General features: G+C 35.7%; 1 protein-coding gene across 2 annotated transcripts in view; it reads left to right on the top strand.

Moving 5' to 3' along the window:
* LOC136043092 (PRA1 family protein 3-like) overlaps window positions 1–11,162 on the top strand; it is a 30,936-nt gene extending 19,774 nt beyond the window's left edge. For both annotated transcript variants that reach the window (XM_065728026.1, XM_065728025.1), the window contains exons 2-3: window positions 5,531–5,733; window positions 10,826–11,162. In XM_065728026.1, coding sequence (XP_065584098.1) covers window positions 5,531–5,733; window positions 10,826–11,147 — 525 coding nt within the window. In that variant the 3' untranslated portion in view covers window positions 11,148–11,162. The remainder of the gene's footprint in view (window positions 1–5,530; window positions 5,734–10,825) is intronic.
* Window positions 11,163–16,781: the final 5,619 nt, after the last annotated feature.

The raw sequence follows: 16,781 nt of genomic DNA, 5'->3' as shown, positions 1-16,781 counted from the left end.
ATTATAATTGATGAAACTGGTAAATTTATAACTGGCTATTTTGTAAATTTTTTAATTTTAAATTAAATTAGTGAATTTACACCAAGTTATTTTTTACATATTTTGTAAAATTGCTGAGTTTATAGCAAATAGTTTTGTAAACGGTGCATGTTCTACATGAAAATTGGTAAATACATTCTTAAACTAATGGTTCTTCAACTGTCTGAAAGTCTCTGTTGTTAGATTTCTTTATTATTATTATTGTTTTTCTTCGCTTTTTTTCTAACGTCTTTTGTGCGTCACACTTTTTTTTTGTATTTCTGTTAAACTAATTTTTAAAAGATCACAAAAAAGGTAGTACTTCACTAAAAATAAAGATAATATTTAAAGTGCATGGATCTTTTTTTGCTTCACTATGCTGTTGCTTAAGCTGATTGAAATAGAGACCTTTAAGATTATTTTTGTAATGAAGAAAGCGAGCTTGTAAATTTTTTTCTGAATGTGTTTTTCTTCTTATTTCCTTTTTTATAACGTGGAAAGCATTTGGCTTTTGTTTTTACTAGAACAGAGAGTTTGTTGTTGCATTTTACTGTGTGTTCTAGTTAAATTCTTGGGATAAAATTTCTTATTTATATATCTTAAATGTCTAAAAATAAAAGTGTGTCTTGAAGTTAAACGTTTAGAATGAGTTCAGTAATGTCTAATCTCAAAAACATAAAAGGTTTGCCTTGTATTTAAGGTATCTGAAATCACCCCGTTTGTCAGGGATGTACGTAGGAAGGCGGGGGGGGGGGGGGGGGGGGTGGGAAGGTGGGTGGTTGCAATCACTAAATTTTCTAAAGTTTGGGGCCACTTCTTATAGTATGTTGCCATATATTTTGTAAAATTATAGTAGAGTAGCCATATATTTTGTAAAATTGCTGAGTTTATAGCAAATAGTTTTGTAAACGGTGCAAGTTCTACATGAAAATTGGTAAATACATTCTTAAACTAATGGTTCTTCAACTGTCTGAAAGTCTGTTGTTAGATTTCTTTATTATTATTATTGTTTTTCTTCGCTTTTTTTTCTAACGTCTTTTGTGCGTCACACTTTTTTTTTGTATTTCTGTTAAACTAATTTTTAAAAGATCACAAAAAAGGTAGTACTTCACTAAAAATAAAGATAATATTTAAAGTGCATGGATCTTTTTTTGCTTCACTATGCTGTTGCTTAAGCTGATTGAAATAGAGACCTTTAAGATTATTTTTGTAATGAAGAAAGCGAGCTTGTAAATTTTTTTCTGAATGTGTTTTTCTTCTTATTTCCTTTTTTATAACGTGGAAAGCATTTGGCTTTTGTTTTTACTAGAACAGAGAGTTTGTTGTTGCATTTTACTGTGTGTCCTAGTTAAATTCTTGGAATAAAATTTCTCATTTATATATCTTAAATGTCTCAAAATAAAAGTGTGTCTTGAAGTTAAACGTTTAGAATGAGTTCAGTAATGTCTAATCTCAAAAACATAAAAGGTTTGCCTTGTATTTAAGGTATCTGAAATCACCCCGTTTGTCAGGGATGTACGAAGGAAGGCGGGGGTGGGGGGGGGTGGGGGTGTGTGTAGGTGGGTGGTTGCAATCACTAAATTTTCTAAAGTTTGGGGCCACTTCTTATACAAATTAACAAATACTTGTTTGTGAAAATGAACCTCCCCCCCCCAGAAAAAAATTCTGTGTAGATTTAGAAATTTTGCTGTGGGTAAGCACAATCATATATTTTTTTTGGGGGGGGGATTTAGATAGATACTTAAAAGGCAAGGTAATTGAAAAATATAGGAAAATTAGCAAGATATGATGGAATTCTCTGCGTTTTTGTTTGGGGAGGATCATGGGTTGGATGCACTGATACAGTAATAATTGTAAACGAGTTGAACGTAAGGTAAACGCTATTGTTAGTTGGTCTTAAGGAGTAAAAGAAAGGCAATGTGAGACCACGAAATCAAACGGGGAGGAAAAACTCTCCTGGACTTAAATTATGCTGATGATTTAAGCATCTTAGATGAAAGTGAGAGCAAAATGAATTAACTTCTAGAGATTTTGGGATTTCCGGGTGCTAGAATAGGTTTGAAAATTAATGGTAAGAAGACTTAGTCGCTAAGGCTAGGAATAAGTGAAGATGAAAAGGTGACGTTGGGTAACGAAGAGATTGATCAGGTGGGCAGTTTCACTTACCTTGATGGCATTATTAGTAAAGACGATGGGAGCAGTGAAGATGTTAAAAGTAGAGTAGCCAAGGCTCAGGGTGTTTTTTTCGCAGCTAAAAAAGTTTGGAAGAATAGGAATGTAAGTCTGCAAACCAAGATTAGAATATTAGAAGCTACAGTGATGACAAAGATCAAATATGGGTCTGAAGCATGAGTGATCCAAAGCAGGGGGTCCTCTTTTTGGGTCTGAGGACGTCATAAAGAAAGACTTAGAGGAAATAGGAATTCCTGGGAGAGTGTAAAAAGGGAGGCTTTAAATAAATGGGGATGGAGGAAGAGCGTGCGTAGATATGTTAGCCTCAGGCGACTTGGTGCTGCAGTGAGTTGTTACTACTACTACTAGTAGTAGTAGTAGTAGTAGCAGTTTTAAGTATTTGATTAATATCATTGAGTAGTTTTGGCAGTGGTTCTTAGTAAATTGATGATTAGCGTTATATTGACTATTATGAAACTTTTGATCCTGCTGATTGACAATAGATTTTTGACGTTCTCCATCTGAAGGAAATTTTAAATTTATATTTTGAAGTCATTGATACGGCAAGCTTAGCAGATTCTCGTTGGGCTGCGCCATTCGTTAATTATTCTGAATTTCGTCTGGACTTTGTTTTCCATACAATCCTAGAAAAGGCTGGGTGATGGGAGTTGTAAGGTAATGTCTGACTTAGATTATTCAGAGTATATTTGATTAGTTGTAAGCAGTATAGAGGAGTGTAACTATGTTTGCGATTGTCTTTATAAACAAGGCATAAATCTGGGTCTTAAGACAAGTGCAGAAAATACTTCCGGGCAGGGAATGCTGCCTAAGTCATATAGGGGTAAGTGGGTGATTTTCAAAGATCTTATCCATTCAAGTTCAAACAACCTGATACTCCCCTCCAAAAGCCAAGCGGAAAAAATCGGTCAAACAGGTTATTTATTTTATCCACAATACAGACAAAACTGCTGAGTACAAAAAAAATTGAGGTTGAAATATTGAATTGGACATTGAAGTGTTTGGAGACAAAGGACATTGTTTGCGTTCCAAATTGCAGATTATGAGGATTGATACGAACATTATTTGAAGAAATGTCTAAAATTTTCCTATTGAAATTTTTCTATTCCGTAGCTTTCAAATTTCACCTCCTCCTTTTAATTTTTGGGTCAATTTTGTTGTATGGAAGCGATTTGTAATGTGACATACTTATATTCCTAACATCATTACACCTAACATCAGGGTAATAGAAGGGGAAAATAGTGACTGAAAAAGCGTAAAGATTAGACGAGCAAAAGCTCAATGTGCTTTTATTCGACTTTGAAACGTATATAAGAGCAAAGGGATCTGATTAACTTGGTGTATTCGAGGCAACTACTCTGAGTTTCGTTGAGTATAGTGCAGATGCCCGGGCACTAACAAAAAAGGAAGATATACTAGATTTTTTGGGGATGTTTTTAAATGAAAATGTTTGGCATATAGCAAGGTGGCGAATAGTAGCAGTAGTTTCCACCAGTCTACAAAAAAAAAAAAAAAAAAAAAAAAACTCTAGATTGTTGCCAAATAATATTGTTGATGTCAATTAACAATATATGTGAAGTTCTGGAAGTTTTGCTACTAAACTATTTTTAGAAGGGTAAAAAAAATTTCGAGCCTAAAAATAAAACTAGTAACATGTCATCTAAAAAACAATCATTTTCATTATAGTATTTTTTTTAATGAATTTTTTGACAAGAATATGCTTTTGTTATATTCTATTTGTTCGTAATTTTTTTATATATCTATATAATTTTGTATCATTTGTTTGAAATAATATTAACCAATATTCGTTATCAGCTAACAGGACAGCAGAAGCACGTCTTGGAAGAAAGGGTACATCAATTTGACACTCATGATAAAAAATAAAATAATGTGGTTCCATGGAAAATGATGTGGTACCCACTAGTACCAAGTAACACACTCTACAAAAAAAAAAAAAAAAAAAAAAAAAAAAAAACAAAAAACAACTGTCTTCAGAGCAATTTAAATTCAAACTCACATACCTGTACGGTTTTGTTTTACCTACTTAGGAATGTAGTTAAAACTGACAAGACCTAAAATTAAATTCAGGCTCTTGAGCAAGGTATCCACTTAATAAATCTGAAAGAGTAGCAAAAATTCAAAAGAGTGACAACTGGTAATCCTGCGCTTTTTAAAGTTAGTTAATCCATTTTTTGAATAGTTGAAAGATAATTCTATCTGTTTTGAAGCATATACAAAGAAATTTATTTTGTTCAGGTATCAAATCTGTAAAAAAAAAACGCAGAAAATATTTAAAATAAATGAAAAATGTTGAATGTCGCAAGAAAATTTTTTGTTTTATTTAAATAAATGGGACATCCTGTTTATTCACTGTCGTCCTGGCAGGATTTTCCATTGAAGAATTTTGTCTTTTCTTGTAAAATTGGAATCTCAAACGAAGCACCATAGAGAGTGGTATAGTAGCTTAACAAATTTTTTTGACTATTTATATGAAATTGTTTATTTAGAAAAATTTAAGCTTCTATTCAATTTAAATGTGCAAAAGATCATGTGAATTTTGTTGAGAATAAAACAAAAGAAAATAGAAAAGGTGCAGTGTAAAAAATACAAAACATATCATGATATGAAATAAAAGATTAGACATGGTTTTAGCTGTGATCTGCATTTCTTACAAAATAACAACAACAAAAGTTGTGCTTTGTCTAATGTGGTTTAGAACAAGGATTAAAATATGAAGAGATATTTGCTTTGTCTTATGGGAGGTAGTGCACGTATTACAACACCAACAATACGATCCTTTCCTAGTCTGTTAAGGTTAAAAAAAAAGGGTTAGAATAATTACAATAAAAGTTTCCCTTTGTCTATCAAGGTTTAGAATAAGCATTAGAATAACAACAACAACAAACCTTTGCTGGACTATTGAGGTTATAAGCAGGGATTAGAACAGCGAATTTCTACTTAGAATTAAGGATTAGAACCACAAGAAAAGTTTCGCTTAGTTTCTTGAATAAGGATTAGAGCAAAAGCCACAAAATTTTCACTTAGTTTGTTTTGGTTAGAACAAGGATTAAAACAGTGCAACAATAGTTTTGCTCTATTTGCCGAGGTTTACAACAATAACAGACACAATTTTGCTCAGTCTGGTGAAATTCATAACCAGGATTAGACCCACAACAATAAAGATTGGGGTTGTTTTGATAAAAAACAATGAATAGTATAATATCAAAAAAGCTTTGTTATCCTGTTTAAGTTCTCAAGACAGTAATATCTAGATTTGCTAAAGGTAACAGAATCCAAACTAAATTATTTTCTTTTTTTACAGATGTCAAGTTCAGCGACTAAGACTGACAATGGTATTGAATTATCTCCTCTGAGATCCCTGGACGACTTTTTGCTCGAGTCTGCTAGATTTCAAGTACCAAACCTCAAAGACTTTGAGAAATGGGGAAACAGGGTTGTTCAGAACCTTCTCTACTACCAAACAAATTATTTTATACTAGGGCTTGTGATTTTTACCATTGTAGGGTAAGTTTCTAATCTGTTTGCTTTATTTTTAAGCCCAAGGCCTATATATATATATATATATATATATATATGATTCAATAGCAATAATATGTGTTTTGTGGTTTTTAATTTTTTTTGCCGATATCATTAATGACTAAATTCAAAAGCAATAAGAACCAAAAAGAAAAAGTTTGTAGAAAATTTTCGTCTTTAAAAACGTGTGAATTTACTCTAGGAATTTATATTGACAGCGAAAGATTAGCATTGCAGACAAACAAAGACGACTCCAACTTCTCCGAATTTTTCTATATCATGCGAATTTGCGCTTGTATTAAAAAGAATTGATTTTATAAGAGCTTCTTCTGTTTTCTCTGAAGCCTTAAATGGTTCATTTTGGATTCATATTTTCCACTCTTCGTGAGAGGTTCTTCAGACCAAAAGTGAGGATAAGCCCATACGTTCCTAGTTTGTATTCCTAATCAAAACCCACTAGCAATAATAGTGTTGTGTTTCTTAATCCCAATTCTTGAATTGGAAGGGCCGTACGTTCTGAGTTCAGCCTTGAAAAGGCCGCACGTTCATAGCTCGTACCCATTAACAAAAGCCACTAGCAATAATAGTACTGTGTTTCTGTATGTTCTGAGATTGGCTGTGAAAAGGCCACACGTTCTTAGCTCATACTCCTAATCAAAAGTCACTAGCAATAATAGTGGTGTGTTTCTTTATCGAAATCAGTTGATAATACAGTTAATAAATAGAATTCAAAGAGGTCAGATAAACCTAAGTCTAATATGTGACCAGATATACAAAATGGATTGTTCGCATCTGAATTTTCTGTTTTATTTTCAGTTGGGATTTTTAAATCCAGTTGCCTCTTGGCCTTTTTGTGTGAGGCTCTGAGTTTGGTTTAATTGATGCTTTGAGCTCTTTTAATTTTCATTATTTGTTTATTCAGTTTCCTCACTTATATAGATTTTTAACTGACTTGTTAAAAATGATCTACTGTTAAACTCAATGGGGAAAAATATTATCAATGAAAAATAGTTAACAGAATTTCAAGAAGTCTTTTCCAGTAATTAATTTAAATATTAAACTTGCTAAAAGGGAGTTTTTCAAGGAAAAGTAAAGAGTCGTATTAAAACTTAAGAGGAGCAGTAAAAATCCTCAAACAATAAGAAACTAAAATGAACAATTATTTCATACTCGAAACAAGTATTAATTACGACAAATAGAAGTTTGAATACCCTCACCCCAGCTTAATTTCTAAAAGATATTGTGCAATTTGTTTTTTTTATTGAAAACTACATATGTTTTGAACAGTGTGGTTTAATTTTTCGAAATATAATTGAAAAGTGGAAACAAAATAAGATAACCATAGTATTCAATATGATTGGAAAGAACTGATGAAAATAAACTTAATGTTTCAAATCCATTCATAGAAATTTCCACAATTCAAGATTCTAGATTTTATTCTTTATTTTTTATGTTGTATTTACAAAAAGATAATGGTTTCAGTAGAGTGCAAATGACGCGTTAATCTTTAGAAGGTCTATTGATGGAGGGTAGGGGTTGCAGTAGCCAGTAGCAAACCTTCTGTTTGTAGAATTTCTGTTCGTTTTAATTTTGACTTGACTATTAGTTTGTTGACCCTGTGTTAGAGCAGTGGATTGATCTCTTTTTGGCAATACTAGGCCCAGTGTTTGGCCTCAAGGCTGCTCAACAGACTTGTTACCTGTTTCTGTAAAAATCAAAAAAAGACTCGGGCAGTGACTGGTTTTAAGATTTCTGCAGGGGATTAATTTATGCTTCAACGAATCAAAATTAATCTATTAGATATTGGATATTTGTTTGCTTGTATGATAAATAAAAGGATGTATTGGAAAACTGCAATAGTCTATGTTAATCTACAATCCTAATTAAAATAGGTCATGTCAAATAGAAAGTTATTTCTATTAGTAATATATGCACAAGGGCTCGGCCCTTATTAGTAAGGGGAGTAGGGCTGTCACAGCATTTTGGGCGCATTGCAATCAGAAAGCTCATAATGCAATTTCCTATCAAGGATTGAATATTAGGTGTTGTATGATTAACTTATAAAGTTTCATTAGCATTGCCCCTTACATTTTCTCTATCTCTCACTTTTTATTTTCTCCGTCTCTATGTTATATCTACCTTTCTATCTTTATATTTTTTTTTTAAATTATTTTCCAGTTATTTGCGTACTTTGATCAGCTCCTCTTCATGGATATACTACTGATTCTGTTCCCTATAAAACAGGATTCGGCTTCTTTTTGTTTTTACGTAAAGTTTATTGAATAAAGAATTAATTTTTTATTTATATAGATATTATATATGATGCTCCTTAATATATGCCGGGCGGGCTCTTTGAGGGAGAGGTATCATTGGGCTTTCGTGGTGAAGGAGGGGTCGAAAGTTCTTAAGCCGAACTGGCCAGACATGACAATAAACAACCAAGAGAGATAAAACTCTACAAAAAGAAAACTTCAAACGAGACGACGGCCAGTAGAATTGAAAGACTAAAACAACGCGGATATTTCGCCTGTATCCAAACAAGGCGTCTTCAGCACAAGATAGAAAATTAAAAGAAAACTAATCTAAAAACCTAAAACCTAAAACCCAACTTGTAAGCTAAAACCCAACTCTTTTAGACCTAAAAGAGTTGCTGCAATGTTAGCTTACAAGAGGATTATTTCGCAACAGAATAATTAACTAAGTTTCAATTTTCATAATTTTTCCTCAGTTGCTCTTTGATTCTCATTGAAGTAACTCAAATAGCTGCTTTTCCCTACGTGGATAAGTAGCGACAATTGCATTTATTATTATTTGTGGTGGTTTTATTTGTTTTTAGTTTAGTTTTCTTTTTATCTTGTGCTGAGGACGCCTTGTTTGGCTACAGGCGAAATATCCGCGTTGTTTTAGTCTTTCAATTCTACTGGCCGTCGTCTCGTTTGAAGTTTTCTTTTTGTAGAGTTTTATCTCTCTTGGTTGTTTAAGGAGGGGTCAAATTATAAATAAGGTAAATTTTTGGTAATCAAGGAGGCACACTCGTGCCTCTATAAAGAGGCGACACACGACAATGTTAAGCGATCTTCGGTTCCAGTGGTCGCAGACGGATGGGGAGGGATTCATTTCGTAGCCCGAGCTCCAACTAAGAAACCTGCAAAATTTCATCCCCCTCCAACTTTTCCTTCATGGGGAAAATATGGCCGAAAGTTTCGACCTGTCAACCCAAGCCCCCCTTTAACGTTGTCCGATCGGGCTGAAATTCACAAGTTAAGGTCCCCTAGGGCCCAGGAGCTTATCCGCGAAATTTCAGCTTGATCCGATAACTCCTTCCCTGTTTTCCAGAAACCACGCATAGCCACTTAAAATTCATTTACTTTTTTTTCCTAGACGCCTACAGGTCACATCCGACATCGGATCTGGGTGTACGAAGACTCATTCGATGCGGAATTCTCCGAGTAATTTTCCTGGAAAGTTTCGTAGGAAAATCTTAACCCCCCGAAAGTTTCGACCCTCCAACCCCCCCACCCCTTTTAACGTTGTCCGATCGGGCTGAAATTCACAAGTTAAGGTCTCCTACGGCCCAGGAGCTTATCCGCGAAATTTCAGCTTGATCCGATAACTACTTCCCTGTTTTCCAGAAACCACCCATTAGCTATTTAATTAACGGATTTCTCTCCATAAGAGCCCATGTTAATTTGAAATTTTTAAAAGCTATTGAGAAGTTATATTTACACACATGCAAGTTATTAGCTCAGTTGGTAGAGCGTGAGACTTTTAATCCTCGGGTCAAGGGTTCAAGTCCCTTACGAGCGGTTTTTTTTCACAACATCAAAAAAATTTTGATAACACCTGGACAGCTTATCATTTGAGAGATAACAGAATATTAGCTTCTTATGAGCAAAAGAAACATTTCGGTCATTCTATCTATTTTTTTTCTATTTTATACAATGATTTAAAAGCGGGGGGGGGGGGCAGCAGCCACCCAAGTTCCTCTCCTAATTCCTGTACGAGGAGTACAGGAATTATTAAATTACATCCACCATGGATTGTAGAAAAACGTACAGAAATAATATGAAAGAAACTTCGTTTTCTTAAAGAGTTAAAGAGGCTGCGTCCCAAAGTCGAACCTTAAAACGTACAGGAATTTGAAGAGGCAGTTGGGGGGCTGCCGCCCCCCAAACCCCCAGCTTTTAAAGACTCTTTTGTACAGGTTTTTTTTTTGGGGGGGGACTTCATTGTTACTAATTACTAGTTTCGGCGCAATGGTTCTCCTGTCCTCTTGTGTTTAACATTTTTCGAAGTTATTCTATTATTCATTCATTTCAATTTTTTGTTAATTAAAAGAGGGCTTTTCCGAAGCCAAGAGCTGGGGGTTAGCAAAAAAACAAAAAACCTGTACAAAAGAGTCTTTAAAAGCTGGGGGTTTGGGGGGCGGCAGCCCCCCAACTGCCTCTTCTAATTCCTGTACGTTTTAAGGTTCGACTTTGAGACGCAGCCTCTTTAACTCTTTAAGAAAACGAAGTTTTTTTCATATTATTATCTTTCAAGGTCGATTTGTTACATTGTTCGATTCCTCTATGCACCTATGATGATGTTATTAATTACTTAATTAGTTTTAAATGAAGTATATATCTTCTCCCTTCCTGATGCTTTTAGTTTTTATTACGTTTTGTGTTGACCTTACCCAGTATGTTAGGCTAATTTCACCCACTATCTTTCATTCGGTGGTGGTGTTGCTGGACTTTCGTATGTGCGTGTAGATTCGTTGAATATCATTGTATATTTATTCTTGGAAATTCTTGTATATATACGTAGATACTCCTTGATGAACACAGGTCTCAGTCTAATGAAGAGAGATGTCAGGGACTTTTATCAAAAGCAAGGGTGAGTGCAGAATATGAACAGGTGGATTTTTAGGCTATTATTTTTCAATATCCTTTTTTATCATTCTTCGGTCTCTTTTTTCTTCTCCTTTATGCATGTGTGATGATATTGTAATTTTTTTAAGTATTTTCAAAGGGAATATACACTTTGTCTTCTTTTAGTATTTAAATATTTTTTGCTGATTTTGCCCAATATATTATAGGGTTATTCATCCAACACAAATGCTTGTGGGACTGATCTCATTCGCTGTTGGCGTTGCTGGCGTTGTTGTTGGCGTTGTTGGCGTTGTTGGCGATGCCTCTGACGCGCATTCGCAGATTACATCTTTTAAGCAGTCTCACCCTCTTATTTGTTTGGCTATTTTTCTGGCTGCATTCTATCTTCTATTCCAGTTAGTTGGATCGCTTCTCGTCTTCCTGCTTGGAATCCTGCTTCCTATTGCTGGTAATTATTTTTCATTTTCCCTTTTTTATCTTGACGCTACATTTGTACCTAGACGAATCCAGAGGCAAAACCTTGGATAGATTTTTTTTTAAGACAAGGGGAGATTTATGTAAAAAAAAAAGAAGAAAATAATATGCACTTAACACCAAGTTCTGGAATTCTATAGATATACATACATAAAAACATGTTGGTTGAAATAATAAAGTTTTGTGCATTATAATTTTTTTTTAGAAATTATTTTGGCAGGAGGAGGGGGGGGGATCCTTTTTCACCGAGGTATTAGTGTCTAGAGTCAAAAACCTAAGATATAATAATTGATTTTTATAAACAAAAAGATAGGGGGGGGGGGGGGAGTGAGTAGGTGGGTGATACTTGCCTTTTGTTTTCTTTTTTTATGGTACTTGGTATTAACCAAGTGACATATAGCAATCGCAAATTCTGTCGGTCCCGGTTTTGCTACTTTAGGCACTTCCAGGTAAGCTAGGACGATGAAATTTGGCAGGCGTATCAGGGACCGGACCAGATTAAATTATAAATAGTCTTTTTCCTGATTTGACCATCTGGGGTGGGGGGGGAGTGGGGGCCCGTTAATTCGGAAAAAATAGAAGTATTTTTACTTCTATAGTAAATTGGGGCGTTAATTGTGAAAAACTAAAAAAAATCAGGTATTTTTAACTTAGGAACGGGTGATCGGATCTCAATGAAATTTGATATTTAGAAGGATATCGTGTCTCAGAGCTCTTATTTAAAATCCCGACCAGCTCTGGTGACATTGGGGGGTGGAGTTGGGAGGGGGAAACCTGAAGCTTGGAAAACACTTAGAGTGGAGGGATCGGGATGAAACTTGGTGGGAAAAATAAGCACAAGTCCTAGATACATGATTGACATAACCGGAACGGATCCGCTCGCTTTGGGGTAGTTTGGGGGGGGGGGAGGGGTTAATTCTGAAAAATTAGAAAAAATGAGGTATTTTTAACTTACGAACGGGTGACCGGATCTCAATGAAACTTGACATTTAGAAGGATATCGTGTCTCAAAGCTCTTATTTTAAGTCCCGACCGGATTTGGTGACATTGGGGGGAGTTTGGGGTGGGGGAACCAAAAATGATGGAAAACGTTTAGATTGGAGGGATCGGGATGAAACTTGGTGGGAAAAATAAGCAGAAGTCGTGATTTACATAATTGGAACAGATCCGCTATATTGGGGGGGAGGGGGGTTAATTCTGAAAAATTAGAAAAAATGACGTATTTTTCACTTACGAAGAAGTGATCGGATCTTCATGAAACTTCATATTTAGAAGGACCTCGTAACTCAGATCTCTTATTTTAAATCTCAAACGGATCCAGTGTAATTGGGGGGAGGGCAATTGGGAGGAACCGGAAATCTTAGAAAATACCTAAAGCGAATACCTAGACCGGATCTACTCTCTTTGGTGGAGTTGGGGGGGGGGTAATTTTGAAAATCGAGGTATTTGTAACTTACAAAAGGGTGACCAGATCTTAATGAAATTTGATATTTAGAAGGATCTTGTGCTTTAAAGCTCTAATTTTAAATTCCGACCAGATCCTTTGACATTGGGGGGATTGGAGGGGGAAACCGGAATTCTTGGAAAACGTGATAATTGGGGTATTTTTATCTTACGAATAGATGATCGGATCTTAATGAAATTTGATATTTAGAAGGAATTTATGTCTCAGAGATCTTATTTCACATCCCGACCAGATCTTTTGACATTGGGGGTAGTTGGAGGGGGAAATCTTGGAAAAGACTTTGAGTGGAGGAATCGGGATGAAGCTTGGTGGATAGAATATGCAAATGTCCTTGATACGTGATTGACGGAACCGTACTGGATTGGATCTCTTTGGGGGAGTTGGGGGGAGGGGTTCAGTGATTTGGCGAGTTTGGTCCTTCTGGACGTGCTAGGACGATGAAAATTGGCAGGCGTGTCAGGGAGCTGCACAAATTGACTTGATAAAGTCGTTTTCCTAGATTCGACCATCTGGGGGGCTAAAGGGAGAGGAAAAATTAGAAAAAATTAGGTATTTATAACATACGAGTGGGTGATCGGATCTTAATGAATTTTGATATTTAGAAGGACATCGTGACTCAGAGCTCTTATTTTAAATCCTGACCGGCATTAAGCCTCTTATTTTCCTTTTAACTCAATCTATTTATTCATAGAATTTTGTTACATGCCTAGTCACAAGTACCATATGAGTTCTTAGCTCTTGTTAAACATAAATAATTCTAGTCCCAAAAAAAGGCTAGAATTATTTTTGTTTTTAAAGGTTTGGACCTTTCCATACTCAATGAAGCTGACGATGTACTGAATTTAAGTAGAACTGTACTGTCTGTGGAAGAAAGTTTTGCTCTGCTTAGTAGGGAATATGCCGGAATTGGTCTTAATTCTCATGCTTCGAAGAGCGAGGTCCTTGCTTTCGGCAAATCTGTCGGTGATGTTGGATGCGTACAGTTAGGAAATCAGAGTGTTCAATTATCTGCCTGTATTAAGTATCTCTGTCTCCTGATAAGGGATATTTTATAAACGACAAGGGCTCTCCTTATCTTTCATCTAAGTGAGAAACTTAGAAAAGTGTTTGGTGTGCTATTTGCTGTAAAGCTAGTTAGAATAGGCATATTCCTGTCCGTGTGTTCAACGCTTTTGCGATACCTCATGTCCTCGCTTTGACTCCGTTTTGGAATGTGTTTACGGCTACTGATAAAAAGACTATTAGATCTCTATATTTTCGTTTCGCGAAATTTCTCTTGTGTATACCCCTATGGGCTGGAAACAAAACACTAGTGTCAGCCTACGGGATAACTGAACCACTAACCGTGTCTGAGGAGTGTCGTGGTTGCTATTTTTCTAAGCTTGATATGACAAACAGCCTCCATCCTGCTATGTGTTAGTAAAAATATTTGAATCTATTCTTTGTAGTATATATTTCTTTGTGAGCGTGTTCTTTGTTTTGTTCTTATGGGACTTCGTATTTACCAAGTGACATATAGTGATCGCAATTTCTGTTGGCCTCTCTGTCTGTCGGTCCCGATTTTGCTAGTTTGGGCACTTTCAGATAAGCTAGGACGATGAAATTTGGCAGGCGTATCAGGGACCAGACCAAATTAAATTAGAAATAGTCGTTTCATCGATTCGATCATCTGGGGGTGGGGGGTGGGACGGTTAATTCGGAAAAATTAGAAAAAAAGAGTTATTTTTAACTTACGAACGGGTAATCAGATCTTAATTTAATTTGATATTTAGAAGGATATTGTGTCTCAGAGCTTTTATTTTAAATCCCGACCAGATCTGGTGACGTTGGGGGGGGGGGGGGGTTATGTGGAAAAATTAGAAAAATGATGTATTTTTAACTTACGAACGGGTGAGCAGATCTTAATGAAATTTGATATTTAGAAGGATCTCGTGTCTCAGAGCCCTTATTTTAAATTCTGACTGGAACCGGTGATATTGGGGAAGTTGGAGGGGGAAACCAGAAATCTTGGAAAACGCTTATAGTGTAGAGATTGGGATGAAACTTGGTGGGAAGAATAAGCACATGTCCTAGATATGCTATTGACATAATCGGACCGGATTCGCTCTCTTTAGGGGAATTGGGGCGATTCGCCAGTTTGGGCACTTCTAGATAAGCTAGAACGATGAAAGTTGGCTGGCGTATCAGGGACCACACTAGATTAAATTAGAAATAGTCTCTTTCCCGATTTGACCATCTGGTGGGGGGGGGAGAGCGAACAAGATAGTTGAGAAGAATTTTATTTGCTGATAAAACCAACGATTGTTTTTCTTAAGTATGGCTTGTGGTCTAGGGGTGTGATTCTCGCTTAGGGTGCGAGAGGTCTCAGTTTTGAATCCCGGAGCACCCCAATTTTTACATGAAGAAGATCTGAAACTAGATACGTGATCAATATAGCGATTGCTGAAAGATGGCAGGCGAATCAGAGACCCTACCAGATTAATTAGAAATAGTCGCTTCCCCGATTTGACTATCTATGGATTGAAAGGGCGGTTAAATTGGAAAAATTAGAAAAAATGAGGTATTTTTAACTTACGAAGGGGTATCAGATCTTAATGAAATTTGATATTTAGAAGGACCTCGTGTCTCAGAGCTCTTATTGTAAATCCCGACCGGATCTGGTGACATTGAGGGGGGTTGGAGGGGGAAACTGGAAATATCGGAAAACGCTTAGAGTGGAGAGATCGTAATGAAACTTGGTGGGAAGAAGCACTTGGCTATTCGCTCTTCCAACCTCGTCACAAGTACCATATGAGCTCTTGACTCTTGTTTGTTGTTGTTTTTGTCATCTCATCTACTCCATATTGAACTCTTGTGTGGTTTTTTGGTTAATAAAGATTTTGATTGATTGATTGATTGAAATGTTTCCTAGACTAGGGAAATCATCCTTGAACGCCTTGGGAAAAGTAGTCTATGCAGCCTTCTTTGTCATACCTAAAGTTTAATTTCAGTAGTTTAACATTGGGACTGAACTATAAATTCGTGGATTGTATAAACATGAAACTTTTAATAAAAAAGAAACAGATATTTAATTTTATGGTTGATTACGGAGTGCTTTGCTCTTTTCCCACTCACAAAACCGGTGAATAAAAATAATCAAATAAGTAATGAGTAGTTGATGGTGATGAGTGGGTTAATCAAAATTATGATAATAAACATAGGCCTTCACTGGTCAGACCTTTAAGGGGTGTGAAGAGTTCAGTTTGACAAGGTTGGAAAGCCAAATTGGAAACAGTTCATGTAGGGCACCATTTTTTTATTCTTGTGAGAGAGAAAGAGGGAGGGGGTCGACAATTCTTTCATTGGTGGGGGGCAAGACCATATCCAGGGGGTTTGGGAGGTTTGAACCCCTTATCGACATTTTGTCCGTTCGTAAAAACGCTGCAAAAATGCATATAAACAAAATTTTGATGTGTTATTTAGCATTTTTTAAAAGATATGTACCCCTGTCCCCTAAAAAAGACCGCCTCCAGAACAAAAATCCTGGATAAGGCCTTGGAGGAGGGACTTTCCTGTCCATTCCAGTGTTGTCACAACGTCCCTATTTACTGGCTTTTAGCAGAATTTAGGTTATTAGTAGTCGTTTAGGATTCTTCTCTAGCGCAGGTCTTCAAATAGAGGCGCACACACCCTTGGATGGACTGGATTTCTTTGTGTGCTTTCAGAAAGAAATGTCTTTAGACTTATTTAGTATGGTACACTTAAAGAGTAATCGTGAGTTCTGGTTATCCAGCTGAAGGTTAGCATAAGTTTGCCCTCTTGTTCAGCCGAAACAAGTTCTCTGAGTAGGTTGGAATGAGTTGCTATCCCCGTAATCCCCTGGTGGGGATCTCTCCCTGCCCACCTTGGAGGTAGTGTAAATCGTATAACTTTGAAAGACAAGTCTGACGGACGAGATTTGGTATTTTAGACTGGTTATTTTTGAAATTGAGGGACATGGTTGTTAAAAGCTGATAAAAGTTCTTTTTTTTAATAGGTAAATAATTTTTAATAATTTTATAAACAAATTTAAGAAAATTAAAAAAATATTACTTGGATCAATTTTATTATATTTTTTACCTGTTTTTATATTTTCATTTTGTTTTTAGTAAAAATGGTTAGAATTTTTTTTCTATCATAATCCGATAGAAAAATTAAGGAGAGGTTATAAAAAACGGCTTGGGATTTTTTGGGTATTTCTCTGT

The sequence above is a fragment of the Artemia franciscana genome, unplaced genomic scaffold, assembly GCF_032884065.1.
Source record: "Artemia franciscana unplaced genomic scaffold, ASM3288406v1 Scaffold_296, whole genome shotgun sequence".
Taxonomy (NCBI): Eukaryota; Metazoa; Arthropoda; class Branchiopoda; order Anostraca; family Artemiidae; genus Artemia; species Artemia franciscana.
This window is presented reverse-complemented; position numbering and strand designations above follow the sequence as displayed.